A 16,826-nucleotide genomic window follows, 5' to 3' on the forward strand; every position below is an offset into this window, starting at 1 on the left:
AACTGGATACGGCCATGCCTAGAAGGCATGGCTCATAACCGAAGTTCACCAGTCTAGGTAGGAAAGAAAAGAATTTACACTATCCAGGCGAGGGTTTTAAAATATCTTGCTTGCTTATGCATGTGCAAAATCGTGTTTCAGTTCCCGCTCTACCTGTATCCCTATCTCAAACAGGCCATGTACATCCGCTTGAAGAAGCAATCCCCACAGAGTAAGATGCCACCAGTTGTTGCCCCTAGGCAAGAGGGAAATGCCATAATGTGGTATCAACGAAAACGCCTAAGCACCAAAAAGTCAATCCCCACTCCCACCATATTTGTCCATGATATATCCAGATCAAAGTCTTTTTCAGCAAAGCATATAGAATTTTGCTGCTTAACGTTCATCCTAACGCCCTCTGTCATGGAACCCACGTCAAGACGGCCACGCTATCCCTCTCTGGAAGTTGCTCCCCTACTCCAACCCACCTGCTATCATCCTTCTTCTTTGCATATATCTGCTGCACCTTGCCCTCACTCTCAGTCCTCGAGTCAAGTAGCGTCCAACTACGCTTCCTTCCCGACTTAGCAAGATTCTTCCTCATGTCTCCAAAAGAATAGCTGAGGAGCACATCTTGGGTGTCGCCTTGAGGAACTTCGAACGTACCCTCAACTTTCTCCAGATCAAAATCTATCCCCTTCGGGTATTCGGCAATGCTGAAGCCATTGGCGACGACGAAATTGTCTTTGAATTGAAACCGCTGCAGAACGCAATCTTCTCCACAGGCATCGGCGACAAGGTGGATCTTGGCGGGCTCAGCATGATGCCAGGACTTGTAATGATGCAGACTGAGTGGCTGTTGCCCACTCTCGTAGAAGCCAGAGGGGTCGCCAAATTGGTCTACTTGATGTAGTGAGGGAAGGTGGGTTAGTGTGATTTCGGTATAGCTGTGCAAACAGTTGTAAAGCAGCCGGTCTCCTTCTGTAGCATTGAGGATGTATGTCCCTTCCGGTGTCTTTTCAAGGCAGGGAAGTTCAGCGATTTTTTGGGCCACAGGCGTCGTAAGGAAGACTCCCCCACCACCGTAGGCCATAGGCACATGGTTTGCGAGCATCCAATCAACTCGCTCAGTGAAGGTACCGATATAATATGGTTTGTTATGGTCGTACTCAGAGAGGGTCAGCGCTAGTTGGGACATATACGGAAAGAAGGTATCGTCATCGATGAGAGCGAAGTACTTGCGCTGACTACGCATGGGGTGCGTATAGAGCATTCGAACAAGATCGACATATCGCCCTGGCATATCAAGATCGCGTTTTGACGCGATAACTGTTGCGTTGATGCCAGCAGCTGCCAGATGCTGCCGTGCGGTATTGATCTCGCCGCTAGTGACCTGGAACAAGGCCAGGACCAGATGAGCACCATTCGAACCCCCCTTTCCATCCGTAAGCCATCTCGCCCACTCCTTTATGGGCCCATTGACCTTATCATTGAATCGTTTAAACGTGGTTGAAACGCCGATCATCAGAGATGATCCGTCGGCATCGCTAGGCCGCATAAGCTTCTTGACATGGACGCCAAGAGACGGCCCCTCGGGGAGAGAGGATATGGTATCGAGACTGAGGTCTTGAAATCCGTATTCAAAAAGATCGTGGTCGACTGAGGTCAAGAGTGGTCGGTCTTTTGCATCGGGTATGTATTGGAGTGTGCGCGTGGCATACGTGATCTCGGGGCCGATGGAGTAGTCCTTCAAGACTCTCTTCACCCACGAGACCTGGCTCAATTCACTACTGTTGGGCGATGAGTATACGGAGGCCTTTGATGTCGAGAATCTAGGAATTGACACGACGGTGGACGTCGGAAGGTAGTAGTAGATAAAGACGACAATGAAAAAGAGAGCGAGCCATCGGTACAGCGGAGTGCGAGGTCTCATGCTTGGGGAGGTTGCCGCAACAGTAAAGGGTATAGACATCCTCAAGATCAAGAAATGAAGGACGAACAGGTCTGCACAGCAGGTAGATTAACGGATGGGGACACAAGAGGGACGACAATCGAAGGGAAATGCCCGGAAGGGAGTGGAGCCGGAAGTACTCGACGTGGGTTCTAGATGGCAATGCCGAACAGTAGCATGCCCTAATGGTACCGGAAAGGAGCCATGAAGATGAAAAGTGAAGTGGGTGAATGTGAAAGTGAGAGTGATTGTGGTGTAAGTGTGGATGTGAAGATGTGCATGACACTTGGAGTTCCCAGAAACGCTGGAGTAACTGTAACAGCACCAACAGAGGCGGGACGAGGGAAAGAGGGACGGGTATGCGCAGCAACTCGGCAGAAACTGTAACTGCAACTATAACTGCGAGAGAAAGATAATAATTCGAAAAATAAAGTGACCGCTATTTCGTATATAGTACAGAACGGTACCCTTCTGACTTGCGCTTCCTTCGTCTTGGTGACGAGGAGGGGAGCGGAGAGCGAAGCAGACTCTTGTTTACCAAAGCGTACGAAGTAAAGGACACGAGCAACGAGCAAATAGTAAGAGTAGTACCCAAACGCCGAATATCAAATACCAAGTACTACGCGACGACGGGAGTGATGCAAATATGTGCAACTCGGTGTTTTTGTGTTGAAGGAAACCAACAAGTCCGATAAGGTTATGCTTACAAAGTAACGGTACGCTATGATGACACGGTATTCTATAAGCTAACGACTCTTGACAAATATCTACCTAGGTACAAAGCGTGACAAGCTTTGCGTCTAGCATTCCCATAGTATATTTTCAGTATAATTGTAGTCCATCATTTGGTCTATAGTGATTTGTTTGCTAGTACGGAATACGAGCTGCTGCTACTCCCGCTTATCGTCGAAGGCAAGCTGGGCGCATACTTCGTAGATCAAGGGAATAACCAAATCGTATGTTATCGTCAACAAGGGTCCATTTGGTTCTATTCTGTAGAATCTAGCAAGAAATCATGGTATCGATTTATATATTGGAATGCTAATGGTCGGTTTTTGCAACTCTCATTGCTACACGAGCCTTCTCATGTCCTTGGGCTCCGCAAAAAGCCCACAACACCACCACAGAACCCGACCAAGTCTCCTAGCCTAGTACCCTCCTCCTGCTGGCATTGTCTCCATTCTCCAAGCGCCTGCACCAGCTTATCATCGTGGCTCAGAGCATCCAAGTGCAGCCTCAGGAATACAGTCATCCACGCCTGCACCAATTCATAATCCCGCTTCTGCCTCAGTCTGCTCGTGAGAGCTTCTACAAAATTAACAAGCTCATCGGACTCTGATTCGGTGCCTCCCGGATTAAGCGACCGAATTTCAAGGTCTGCCGCCGACGGAGAGAGAGTTTTGAGGTGGTTGATGAAGGCGGTATCTAGCTAAGTTAATACTGGAAAATCCTATCATTGTTGGGAAGGAGGGGAATGCTTACAATCTCCGCCTTCGCCGCCGGATCGAAGAGCGACTGTGAATGCACCTTCTGATGCAAGACGGTCCATCTTCATAATGCGAGAGCGCTCAGCTATGCTATCTTCGGCCTGTTTTTCCTCCACGGCAGCCGTTGGCATTGGCTTTTCAAGTGATGGCAGGAAGAAAGGCGCTTTCTCCGGCACCTGGGGCGCATCTTTCGGTTTGTTACGCTGTCTAATGAGATCTAGGTGCAAAAGCGTTTGCCACCTACTTTTAGGGATCAAGCTTAGGGTCATCATATCGGTACTTAGCTGATCGATGACGGGAGCGGGTCCAGCATCTTGGCTCTCCTCGACTTGATCCTCAAAGGCGCCATCGATTACCCCATGGCCGCCTTCACCAGAGACTGTTGGGCCTGCCATTTCTGCGACCTCATTTTCAGAGATATGCCTTGTAGGGACATGCGTGAACAATGTCTTGTTGTTCCAGATGTTCACCCCTATCTCCCCTTCGCAGGTTGTGGCAAGGAATTCGCCTGTGCCTGAGAAAGCTAACGCCGTACATTGGGACTTCATCCGGATAGCATCAATCAAGTGGCCCGTAGGAAGATCCCAAACTCGCACAATGCAGTCGCTTGAAGCGGCAATGACCCATCTCCCATCATTTGAGAAACAAAAGTCGTTGATGACACCAGTGCTACCCCACAGCTCTCGAATTGTCTTCTTAGTCTCGATATCAACCACTCTGATAGATAAATCATCACTTGCGACTGCTATAAGATCATTCGAAGCATGATATCGCATTCCGGTAATCGATGCCATTGGATGCCAATCAATCTCATCGACAAGATTCCCCGTTCCAAAATCCCAAAATTTGATACTTCCATCCAGTGAACAACTAATGAGATGCTTGGTTAACGAGTCCACCACAAGGCCAGTGACCGCTTTGGTGTGCTTTCCTAGTCCAGCGGTAAATTTCTTTCCTAGCTTTGATCCCACTTCAAGTGAACCATCCTGTACTTGAAGTTTCTGGAGTTTGAGTTTTCTGGCTTGGGCTGGGGTTAATCTAGGAGGGTACCTTTGACGGTGCATTCCGGACTGAAGATTGAACGAATCAATCCCGCCAGCATCTGATCCGACAACAGCAAACGTTCCATCCGGGCTTACTGCCACACTTCTGACATTCGCTCCATCCCCCGTCTCAAAAGCCCATCTTCCAGCTTTCTTCCTTCCCCAGAACCAAGTTCGGGCATATCTATCGTCTTGGTGACCTGTGACAATGCTTTCCCATCCAGTCATCCCGCTCAGCGTGGCATCTGTTGGTTTCTTGGATGCATTTGTGCTTTTTTGCCACACAGCCCCAGTTCCTGCACTTGCTCCCATCCCGCCATCGCGATTCAGCGATATAGCAAGGCAAGTTATCTTTGCGGCCTTCAAATCCTCCAAACTTGTGCTAAGTTCATTTGGACGCGAAACATTGCCCAATATCCCCAGCTTTTTTGCCTTTCGGCGAATGTTTCCCTGGCTGAGCTCTGTACTTTGACCATCTCTTCGAAGACTCCATCCCCACAAACTTCGATCTTCCCCCGCGCTAAGCAGCCATTTTCCTCCGGCATCCGCACCATCAGAGTCGGAGGGAAGGAACAATAATTTCGTCACCGGTGCGGCATGCCCGCTTCTAGAATGCAAGATTCGCGGGATGGGAGAGTATGGCGTCTCATCAAATACCCAAGATTTCAAGGAATTATCCAGCCCACTAGTAACGATGACCGGCTGACCAGGCAGGAATTCAATCTTGCTCACCCCGCCCCCTACCACGGCTTCGCCCTCTGAAGGGGGATTATGGGCGCCTCTAAGTACGCCCATCACTCTCCCACCGCCGTTAAGATCCCAGAATGTCACATCCCCATTGTCTGGTCCGGCAGTGGCCATTACTCCTGGTTTTCTCCCATCCTCGCCAGCTCCAAGATCATCGGTTCGAAACGATATCGATGTAATCATAGAATTCGAATCTCCTCCAGAGAGTTGAATAATCGCCTTGTCGACTCGTATATCATGTACCGTGAGGGCGCCCTCGGAATACGCAATCGCCAATAGTGACAATGCTGGGGTTGGTTGCAGGGCAGTAACAGCACCACAGTTCGCGGCAGGGGGCAATATGGTATAGATCAGCTTTCCGGAGCTCACATTCCAGATCTCGACACTGCCATCCTTCCTGCCAGCAAAGACCTTGTTTAGATATGTCGGCATATTGCAAATACCCCCGGAAATCTCATTCCCGCCCTTCTGCACCGCGGTTGGGTACAAAGTCGTATAGTGCTCATAGGTAGTCGATTTCCAGACCTCTATCCTAGTCGTGCAGCATCCCACTATCCATGAACCAAAAATGAGTATCTGCTTAATGGGCTGGGCCAGGTCTAGTGGCATGTCCAACCTGGCGACCTCTTTCCCCCGTTGGAAGACCCAAAGACCTTGTGAGGAATCGTTGCTTGGGTCTCCCCATGCTGCGAAGACTCGGTCTTTCCAAGCTTTTGTCGCCGTGATATCGCCGGGCGTCTGTGGACGAGTAAGAAATACGAGATTGAGACCGCGCTTGAGGTCGTATGTTTGAAGACAACGGCCGACTGAGGTAGTAATCTGGAAGGTAGTCTTCCCTAGAGGGATAGATGTAAACGGAACGGTAGTCGAGGATACTAGACCAATTGTCTGGCATATCAACGTTAGCAAAGCGCTGAGTGGAAATTTCAGACTGCAAGAGAGAGTTTATTGGTGTTTGCATACTCGAAAGGGTGTAAATATTCTTGATTCTCGGGGAGTCGTGCGGCGTGCATCTCCCTCCAGGCGATTGAGCTTCTGCCTTTTCGCAACTGGACCATCGGGCACATTGGCGACCACAGTAGAAGGCATATTCCCAGTCTCAAATAGCCCGAGGGGGGTGCCGACGGGTGGAGTTGGTGGGAGGTTGTGATTGTGAGCTAAATACTCCGAAGAGTTCACAAATTGCTTCCGTTGATCTTTTTTATTTTGTACAGTATACCAGTATCATATCTTATCTTGCCTGTCAAGGATCAGGCAGTCACATGATTAATCACGTGTTCGGCTATCTCATCCGCCTACCCAGGTACCCTATGTACCGATGTACCTTCCTCCGCACCATATCACGTATGTTTCAACACAGCCAACTCAACTACCACTAATAATATATAATAAGGGATTTACTTTATTGCCCAAGAGCGTACTACTCTGTACGAACATGTACTTTTGTCTCGGCTCCAAGCCTGTGTCCATCAGATGCCTGCTAAGTTCTAACTCAGGCAAAGCAAACAGCTACGACGCTCTCTTGGCCTTGGGCTGGGCTGGCGACATCGTATGGGCAGGAGAGCAAGAGCGTGGCGCTAGCTATGCCCTAACCATTCCAGGTTCCCTAGTTATGCCCTAGCTATGCCCTTCTTTCTGCTTCGATTGTACAGAGCGGTATAGTATAGTGGCGAAAGAAGTTACCTAGGAGGTAGTTATGGAGCGTGCACTTTTAGTATCATACCTAATAAAAGAAACCCGCCCCCGGAAGTTCACTCTCTCCATCCCTCGTCATCCCTCTATCCCTTCTATCTCTATCCCCCCCTATCGGCCTTTGTTTACCACGAATAGCTCCCCTTGGAGACAACCACTATCCGTACCAATTACCCGGGCTCCTATTTCTTAGTATCTTTATCTATAAGCGCCCACCCCCCGGGTTAAGCAGTTCGTCGTCGCAAATGGAATTGGAATCGGAATCGACCTCAAGTCTTCGACGTCATCATAGCGAGCTCACACAACTTCACCGCTTAGAAGCCGGATATACCAACAGCTGGTAGTATTCTTCTTTTGTCAATTGCACGCTGGCACCGACCCGTGCTCGTCACATCGCAGCTCAGCTCAAGTCGAGTCCTGCACTTTCACTTGTCACTTCGACTCGTCTTCGCTTTGCCCACTCGTCGCTGCTATCACTCCTCCGTGCGCTCATCTCAGCTCTCAACCGGCCTGTTTACCATGGGCGACGACTCAGTGAGCTCGTCCTTGCCCAGCAAGCCTAACGGCTCCAATGGCCATTCGCTCACCCCACGCGAGACCCCGGCGCAGGCTTCGGACATCGCAAAACGAAACGCTGCACAGAGGGGCGAAGGCGCTCCTCGGGCACAGCCACCGACCAGATCTCGAAGCCGTGCAAAGAGGAGATTCAGTGGTAGCACCGGCGCCAGCAGCCACAGCCCAAGTAGTGATAGAGGCTATCACTCTAGAAAGGACGAGGAGTCGAAGTCCGCGCCATGGGGCGTTATAGGTGTCTGCGCGCTTGATGTAAAGGCTCGGAGCAAGCCGAGCCGGAATATCCTCAATCGACTCATCGCCAACAAGGAATTCGATGTCATCGTTTTCGGGGACAAGGTCATCCTAGACGAAGACATTGAGAACTGGCCCATCTGTGACTATCTTATATCGTTTTATTCCGATGGGTTCCCTTTGGACAAGGCTATTGCCTACGTGAAGGCACGAAGGCCTTTCTGCGTTAACGATGTACCCATGCAAAAGATCCTATGGGATAGGAGGATATGTTTGATGATCCTCGACAAGATCAAGGTCCCTACACCGAAGAGGCTGGAGGTCAATCGAGATGGTGGACCAAGTCTTCTAACACCAGAAATGGCGGCCCATCTGAAGGAAACGACGGGCGTGGTCCTGGACGGGCCCGAAGACGGGACTGGCGGCCAGATGAGTCCTCCTCAAGTGGTGGAGCTTTTAAACAACGGTGATACCTTGTCCGTCGATGGCGCGCTTTTGCCCAAACCATTCGTCGAAAAGCCTATTAGCGGAGAAGATCATAATATATGCATATACTATCCTAAGAGCCAGGGTGGTGGAGCTCGAAAACTATTCCGTAAGATAGGTAACAAAAGTTCCGAGAGAGTCGAGGGTATGAATGTTCCTCGCGCTATTCTGGACCCTAATAGCAGCTACATCTACGAGAAGTTCATGAATGTGGACAATGCGGAGGACGTGAAAGCATACACCGTAGGGCCGAATTTCTGCCACGCAGAAACCCGCAAATCACCTGTCGTGGATGGCTTGGTTCGACGCAACACTCACGGGAAGGAAGTTCGTTATATCACCAGTCTTTCCAAGGACGAACAGTCAATGGCAAGCCGGATCGCTATGAGTTTTGGCCAGCGCGTCTGTGGATTTGATCTGTTGCGAGCCGAGGGGAAAAGTTATGTCATTGACGTCAATGGTTGGAGTTTTGTCAAGGACAACGATGAATACTATGATCAATGTGCCCGCATTTTAAGAGAAATGTTTATCCGAGAAAAGCAGACACAGCTAGGACTACCAACGGATAATAGCACCGCCACACCAGCCCAATCAGATGGCACCGCCAGCCCCGTCGTCAGGAAAGATACAGCTAAAGAAAACCATCGGTCAACATTCCAGACACTTATTTCCAGGTCCCCTAGCATGCCCAAATTGCATGCCAATCATAAGAAGGCTCCAGTGGTTGCATCTCCGGATGTTTCGAGCGCCCCGACACCAAGAACATCGCCGCCTGGGGCCGACAAAGGTTTGCAACTTTCAAGCGTACCTGCTGTTGCTTTTCTACCTCCGCCCCTCATGGCAGTACCAACGTCGAGCTTGCCATCCGCATCACCGTCGGCCATAGTATCTACACCAGCTAGTAGCTCGTCACACAGGAAAGAGTCAATGCCACCACCGGCGCCGAAACATACCTGGAAATTGAAAGGTATGGTGTCGGTGATTCGCCATGCTGATCGAACGCCAAAGCAGAAGTACAAGTTTACTTTCCATACGAAACCGTTTGTCGATTTGCTTAAAGGCCACCAAGAGGAAGTATTGTTAACCGGAGAGGCTGCGCTTGACAGCGTAATCATGGCTGTTGATATTGCAAGGCGAGAAGGAATTGAAGACAGTGAAAAGTTGAGGACATTGCGAAACGCTCTTGTTAAAAAAGGGGGGTGGGCAGGCACCAAGGTTCAGATAAAGCCCATGTTCCGAGAAAGGAAGCCGGAGGAATCGTTGGCTAGCATATCTGAAGCCATGGATCCCAAGATTCGGGCTGTAGCCGCAACTCCACAGTCGTCTACAAAAGTACAGGAGAAGGAAGCTACGTATGAAGAGGAAATTTCAACTGCAGGTGAAGGAGCCGGTGAAAGAAATCCCAGAAAACCTCCAACGAGAAGCGACTCTCTTTCTGGCATCACTCTATCTCGAATAACAGCCGCGGAAAACAGTCTCGTTCTAGATAAGCTGCAGCTCATCGTGAAATGGGGGGGGGAACCAACGCACTCGGCCAGATACCAATCCCAGGAACTCGGGGAGAATATGCGAAACGACCTGATGTTGATGAATAGAGAGATCCTGGACGAAGTTCATGTTTTCAGCAGCTCGGAGAGACGTGTTACAACGAGCGCACAAATCTGGGCCTCTGCGTTCACCGATCAAAAGGACCTCCCTTCGGATTTTATCACTATTAGAAAGGACTTATTAGATGATTCGAACGCCGCCAAGGATGAGATGGACAAAGTCAAGAAGAAGCTCAAGACCCTGCTTAGACAAGGAATTGAGGCACCGCCGCAGTTTGCCTGGCCTACAAACATGCCCGAACCTTCTATCGTCCAGGCTTATGTTGTGCAGCTAATGAAGTTCCATCGACGGGTCATGCGCCATAACTACAAAAAGCTCTACGGGGGTTCCTCATCATCCCTCAACACTATTGCAAATCCAGGTGATAAACCAAATGGCAACTCCTCGGCCATGGGCTCGTCCATGGCTCAGGCAACCGCTCAAGGCAACGTCCAGTCCCGCTGGTGCTGCGGCGAAGATGCGGAACTATTCAAGGAGAGATGGGAAAAGCTGTTCACCGAGTTCTGTGACGGGGATAAAGTAGACCCAAGTAAAATTTCTGAGCTCTATGACACCATGAAATTTGATGCCCTGCATAATCGGCAATTCCTAGAATGGGTCTTTACGCCGAGCAAAAGCATCCTCGAAGAGGAGGAGGAGGCCCTTACAGCGGAGTCGAAAGGCATAGAGAAAGAACAGCCAAGAGAAACGGAAGATTCCCATCCAGAATCAAGCCAGACTCAGCCGATAGAAAAGGTGGAAAGCAACAAAGGCCCACACCGCCGCATTTTCAGAAAACGGTCGATGATGGTTGGAAATGGAAACAGAACTACCGAGGAGGCACCAGAGCAATACTTCCGTCTTTTCACTGGCAGTAGCCAAACCAGGGCCAAAACCGATGCACGCCTCGAGAAACTGCGAGAGCTTTACCGGTTGGCAAAGGTTCTATTTGATTTCATCTGTCCACAGGAGTACGGAATTACCGACCATGAAAAGCTCGAAATCGGCCTACTAACATCTCTTCCTTTGCTCAAGGTACGTTAAGCTCTAACGTGCGCAAGAACATTTACTGACTACCGTCCAGGAAGTTGTTCAGGACCTTGAAGAGATGCAGGCATCAGACGACGCCAAGTCCTTTATATACTTCACCAAGGAATCGCACATCTATACTCTCCTTAACTGTATCCTCGAAGGTGGTATTGAAACCAAAATCAAACGCAGCGCAATCCCTGAGCTCGACTACCTCTCGCAAATATGCTTTGAGTTGTACGAATCTGAGAACAAGACACCACCAGATGCTCCTCCTGGAGACGTGCCAAAATATGCGTATTCTATCCGCATCACAATCAGTCCAGGGTGCCATACGTTCGATCCGTTAGATGTGCAACTCGACAGCAAGCACTGCATCGGCTGTGCGCCCAGACGAAGTTTAACTGCGCATGGCGATTGGAAGAAGGTCATCGAGACGCTGAGAGCAAAGTTCCATCAGTCAGTGTTCCCCGATCATGGAATCCGAACAGTACTAACTATGTATAGGGTAAAACTCCCAAAGAGTTTCCTAGCGGTGAATTTGAGCGAGTCGCATACATTTCACAAGAAAGACGAATTAGACGAACTGAAGAAAGACGACTCGACCGCTTCAACGAATCATAGTTGGACAACTATAGATAAGGAGGCTCCAAGAGAAACTCAACACGATGGAAATCCAGTTCAAGACGCAACGGTGCACAGTTCCGGAGCTACTACTCCACACACGAATACCACAAACGCCTGAACAGTTACTACAAGCATTTTGATTTAGTGCCTCTCCATCATATTTTCTCAATGCTTTCACGGACTCGGATGTTATGCCGAAGGGTACCACGCCGCTCATCGGTTAGAGCCCAATGTGTGAACTAGCAATGCGACATTTCATGTAGAAGGTGGGCTGATGCCGCTTTTTTGCTTATCTGATAAAAGTCCTCGGCCGTCCTCCGGGCAATGGAGAGGAGCTCGATTTTGCGACTAGGGTTAGTCTCAGAAACTAGTGGGGGGGGTGTGGTGTTGGTTCATGTAGGTTCATGTAACGGGTTTTAGGTATACATCGTGTACTATTGCATTAGGCAGTAAAAAGAGGGTGGTAGCACTAGACAGGACTCGGGGCGGGAAAAGAACAATAAATCAAGGTCATCAGTTACTCGAGTTTTACCAGTATGGTGCCATGCAGATGGACCTATAAGAAGTATTACATTGATTGGTGCTAAGGGATTCTACAAAATGGCGGATCCTGGATTTATGGGTGAGGATACTCCATTGCCAAGCATCTTGCGCACCATGGCAAGCCCGCCCTTGGTTCGGTGGATGGTTGAGATGTTCACGCCCTTGGCGTGTTCTGCCATGCCTTACGGAGTATGCTCCTTCGACCCCTTGAATGCCTGACTGCCCTACGTGTACCTACATATCGACTCACAGCGGCTCTCATCCACTCGCCTTTTCCCTTTTGTCCGGATTCCGAAGACCGCTGTCGCCGTGCCGCTGCGTGTCGGAGAATTTTGCTTCTTCTGATTTGGCCCATGGATGATAGTTCCGTCTCATGCCCATCGTTTCTCTGTGGGTGTGCTGTACGACTACCTGGTGCGTTTGGAGCTTTAGATTCGGGCTGTGGGGTAATAATAAGACGAGGTATGAGAGCTGTGTGGGTTCCCTGGGCCCGGAGAAGGTATGGGGAAGGGAAGGGGAAGTTGGTTTTGCGCTGGTTTTGGGTTGGGATTGGAACCTTGGAATAGGATTGGGATCGATCAGGTGACCGCTGCTGTACCCGGGATGGAAGTGTCGGGTTAGGGGGGCGAAGTGTATAGTTCCAAATGGTCTCGAATAGCAACCAGCTTCCGGGTTGTTCAAGAGTCGTTCGAGGCGTTCTGCCTTTGGGAGGGGAATAATTAGCTCCGGCATCCAATGCTGTCCGCACTGGAGTGAACTGAATTGAACCGCAGAATACTCGTAAGCTGAAGAGAAAACGGCTCAGTGATTGACTGATGGATAGGTGGGAATGGAACAAGGTTGTGAACGGGAATAGGCCGAGAGTAGCTCCCTGCCTGAGTATCGGAGTAATAAGTTATGGTATTATGCATATCAAAGAGCTTGGCAAAATGATACTGGGTGCGCTCGCAATAACAACAGTTGAATGTGGAAGAATGAGAAAATAGGAAGAAAGGAGGAAAAAGTGGGATCGAGTTGCGCGTATCGCGATGAGACTCAGCGGGGAAAATGAGCGATAACGGTGAGGTGTTGCGGCGATGTGAAGGCGATGGTAGTACACAAGTTGCCAGCCAGGGAGGGCTGAGACTTGTCATATCTTATCGTTATGGCTATCGGTTGGGATCTCCGAAGGGATGGTATCGCCAACCCCCTTGATCTTAACAAGTATGCGGAAAGGGAGAAATTCCATCCCAAAGTGTGCTTCTGCATTCGTATTATAGCCCTAGAAGTTAAGATGCGCCAAGAAAGACAGGATCAATTCAGGAGTGGGCATGGTGTTAGCAAGGTGGCCGTATATCAGAGACCGAGGGGCCGGCGGGATCCGGAACAAAGCCAGGCAGGATTAGGGCTTCGGAGGTTGGATTGGGCGGAAGAACGGTGGAGTTATTGTGCTTAGGAGATGAGGCCGGGCGGGCATTGGCTCTTGGACCTGAAAAAATCAAAAGGACTTCGACGGACGATACTACTCAAGTATAGCCTGGGACGCAGCGCTGGATCCAGGTGGGTGTGCTGAAGCCTGCCGACCAGCGTCTGCCTGGTCCCTACAGTATCCAATCCCCGGAATAATAGGGGCACTCATGTCTACAGTAGGCAGATTCTGATACGGCCATTCTTGGCACGAAGAATCCCAAGCTCATTACTCATTGCTCACCGCCAAATCCAATGTCCGAACCGTGGGCGTATGGATGGTGAAAGGCGACGTGCTCGAGCAGCAAATAGGATGCGTGCCATCGCTACAGGCGTAGCTTGAGGACGTACCGGCCCCCAATAATGCATTCATTCATATAATAATGGCGACATATCAATGAGAATATGCCGTTCGCCATCCGTTATGCTTATTCAAACCGGCACCAGCGGCCGGGGGCCATTCCAGGAGGGATAGGATGCCAGCTTATTTCCGGCGCATGGCTGCTGTGGCATCTCATAGTAAATCCGAACTTCATATTCCAAATTCTTCAGCATGAGGGTTGAAATTCCAAATATTCTAGCAAAGCCCTCGTAGCTCCCGGAGCGACCGTCGGTCTTAGGGACCCAATAGCTTGAGGCCTATGCGCACAATAACACCGTGACGGCTTAAGCGTAATTCGCCCTTTCCGACAAGTGATGTGTCGTGACGATCGCGCTCCACGAGCCGGTGCGCCGAGCGAGCGAGTTGGCAGACGAGGCCAGGCTCGCCAGGTCGGGAGATGTTTCTGTGCGTGTTTCGAACCTCCGACTCGTGGATAGTCGACTCAGAGGCGGAACAACCTCGAACGCTTTGCTGGCCTTTGCGTGGCGTGCTGGGCGGTTCAACCGGATGAGCCACCTGCCATCGACAACCAATTTGACATGCAAATCCGAATCCGCAAGAGAGACGTTGCGGTCACATTGTTTGATACGGTCTTGAAGTTGGCCTCCCGGGATCCCGATTAGGCACGGCAAGGGCTGGCTGCTGGCTTGCATGATGCATCGGAGAATTTTGATCGGTGACGAGGCTGCTTCGGGTTCTAGATGCAGTACTTCGTAGTATGTGGTGGTAAAGGTCGGTATGGCAGGGAAGCTGTTGATGGTAGCTCAGGGCCGCCATGTACATAGAACTGATACGTACAGCAGTAAGACACTCCGCATGCTGAACCATATTGCCCTCTATGGCTATCAGAAACTTCTGTGGGAGGTTCGAAACATGCCTGTGCTATGCACGCCCGGCTCAACTATTCATCTGTGCATGGCAAGTCCAGAGTGCAGCTTACGACGAGGGCCTTCCTCCGCCCGACTCCAAAGATAAATGTAATAAGGCCATAGCAAGTACTCATGCCACGTTTTGGCGATTCTCTGGGCCTGTGGCGATTCAGTTCTATGGTTTGGCGATTGTGCCCGTAACTAAAACCTGGTAGCTGGGTGTTTCAGCGCGTATATCACTCTCTGGCTTCCGAGCTCATGGACCAGTTGGCTGCGGCGAAAGAAGGCAGCGGAAATAACCAGAGTAGGGATTGCTATGGACCGGCTCCACTACCAGGTACTTGGCATATCGCTCGGCATGCGGAACAGCAAGATTAGGGCAATGGAAGCTGATTCGAAGCTGATCGACATCGATGTCCCGAAGGCAAGCCTCGTCTCTAACCTCCAAACATCTTACCCTGGGCGCCTCCCCATGTGCCGTTGTCATCCCTTGCACCACTACACGCAGCTTTTGGGCGCCCCTCCAACTGGGATTACGATGATCGCCTGTACCTTTCTGCTTCCTGAGTTTCTGTCTGCCAATGGGTGGCGTGTAAACCAGGACATAGCTGAATATATTGGTTGTTTCAATGTAACTCAGGAGAGATGATATGTCGGCGGATAAGGAAGACCCTGGGAAATTGAATAAAATCAAGCGATGAATCATGTTTCGGGCCCGTCTAGTTGCTTCGATAGGAGCAGATGAGCACCGGGTTCCAGATCTCCCCAGCCGGCGCTCTATGATACGCGCTTTCCGTTGTCATTGATCGCCAATGCTTCCCGGCACCCAAGTCCTGGGGTTCCAACAAGGAGCCCTGGTGCAGAGAAATCCTCCGTGGGCCGCATGTCAATTCCGAGGGGCGTCTATGTCCATGTGCTAATCGTCCACGGCGGAGCGTCTGGTGCGTGGCCGAGGGACCCATAGCAATATCCTGCCAACTCTGAAGGATGGTATTTGATGGAAAGAAGTTGGCGGAGCAGGTCCTTTCGAACCTCTTTCGACCCCCCCCTGCTACCACGAGGCAAGTGGATTTTGGCTCCGTCTCACCTCTCGGCTCTGGCCCCTCTCATCCATCCGTCCCCAGATCATCGCTGCTAGGTACGAAGTGCAGTGTACGAGGGTTCCGTGGAACAATAATGTATCTGACGAACCCCCCCATAACATACCGGTAGACCATTCGTGTACTCCGTAGGCCCATGTAATTTCTCTACTACTGTACCCAGGCCCCTTCTCCTCATGATGTTGGATGATGATGATGGCAAATGCCGTCGTAACTTGCCATCCTTTATACGGGCCCCAGCAATAAAGACGTTTTTCCGCTCGTTCGTGCCCCGCTGCATATTCAACGCCACCCGCAACTACAAATCCCGTGGATAATATGCTGATCAACTCATGCTGCCACCCAAGGGCTAACGGCCGGATCGTCCGCCATACGAAGCGGCTTTCTATACCAGCGCGGTTAAGACCCAATCTCGAACCTTGCCGTCAGAAAATAGGGGCGGCCGCAACCTCCCGCCGATAGCCAAACCACCAACAGCAATCACGTTGCCCCGAAGAGTCCAAGTCGAGGTTGCGAGATCCAAGAGAGGGGAGCAAGCGCTCGCCAGGGGCTTCGATCACCAAATAGGGACTCTCCAACAGCTAGTGATTGAGCGTAGTCCCACCGCGATCTCACCCCATGATCCCTAACCCAATTCTTCGGTTTTTTTTTTCTCTTTCAACCCTCACTCCAAAGGCCACATGCAGGTCCTTACGCTGTACTCGACACAGAGCCTACGCGTACACATTCTCACGAAGGTAGCATAACAGGACGGTATCGATATGGCGCGGCCTTGCCAAGGCAGACTGTTCTCGTCGCACCCGTCCGAGCAACTATGACGGTGGGTCTTGGGGAAGTTTTGCACAAGTTACGGTTGACACGACGGCACAGTAGATGGAGAGCTGTGACACTGCCGAATCGAAGGGCAATACGCTGATAAGTACGGAGCACAGTTGATGATCCAAACCCGGTACCTCGTCCGGTAGGTCCGGAGTATGTGGTTGACATGTTGAGTATCTACGAACGTCAGCGATTGGCACCGTCGAGCGGATCTCAGTCAAACCAGAACACC

General features: G+C 50.6%; 4 protein-coding genes across 4 annotated transcripts; 1 reads left to right on the forward strand and 3 right to left on the reverse strand.

Annotated features, from left to right (window-relative positions):
- Positions 1-400: 400 nt before the first annotated feature.
- Positions 401-1,951, reverse strand: BP5553_09559 (Uncharacterized protein; the record flags this gene model as incomplete). Its single annotated transcript, XM_032018182.1, has 1 exon — positions 401-1,951. The coding sequence occupies one exon, from the start codon at positions 1,949-1,951 to the stop codon at positions 401-403; it is 1,551 nt and encodes a 516-aa protein (XP_031865481.1).
- A 1,063-nt stretch (positions 1,952-3,014) lies between these two features.
- Positions 3,015-6,296, reverse strand: BP5553_09560 (Quinoprotein alcohol dehydrogenase-like protein; the record flags this gene model as incomplete). Its single annotated transcript, XM_032018183.1, has 3 exons — positions 3,015-3,355; positions 3,413-6,095; positions 6,171-6,296. The coding sequence occupies 3 exons, from the start codon at positions 6,294-6,296 to the stop codon at positions 3,015-3,017; spliced, it is 3,150 nt and encodes a 1,049-aa protein (XP_031865482.1).
- A 1,122-nt stretch (positions 6,297-7,418) lies between these two features.
- On the forward strand, positions 7,419-11,553 carry BP5553_09561 (Uncharacterized protein; the record flags this gene model as incomplete). Its single annotated transcript, XM_032018184.1, has 3 exons — positions 7,419-10,814; positions 10,864-11,267; positions 11,316-11,553. The coding sequence occupies 3 exons, from the start codon at positions 7,419-7,421 to the stop codon at positions 11,551-11,553; spliced, it is 4,038 nt and encodes a 1,345-aa protein (XP_031865483.1).
- A 2,537-nt stretch (positions 11,554-14,090) lies between these two features.
- On the reverse strand, positions 14,091-14,459 carry BP5553_09562 (uncharacterized protein; the record flags this gene model as incomplete). The annotated part of the gene is made up of 1 exon (XM_032018185.1): positions 14,091-14,459. One exon carries the CDS (start codon positions 14,457-14,459, stop codon positions 14,091-14,093), a length of 369 nt encoding a protein of 122 aa, XP_031865484.1.
- Positions 14,460-16,826: the final 2,367 nt, after the last annotated feature.

Source organism: Venustampulla echinocandica (genome assembly GCF_003357145.1).
Source record: "Venustampulla echinocandica strain BP 5553 chromosome Unknown scaffold_11, whole genome shotgun sequence".
In the NCBI taxonomy this organism is placed as follows: domain Eukaryota; kingdom Fungi; phylum Ascomycota; class Leotiomycetes; order Helotiales; family Pleuroascaceae; genus Venustampulla; species Venustampulla echinocandica.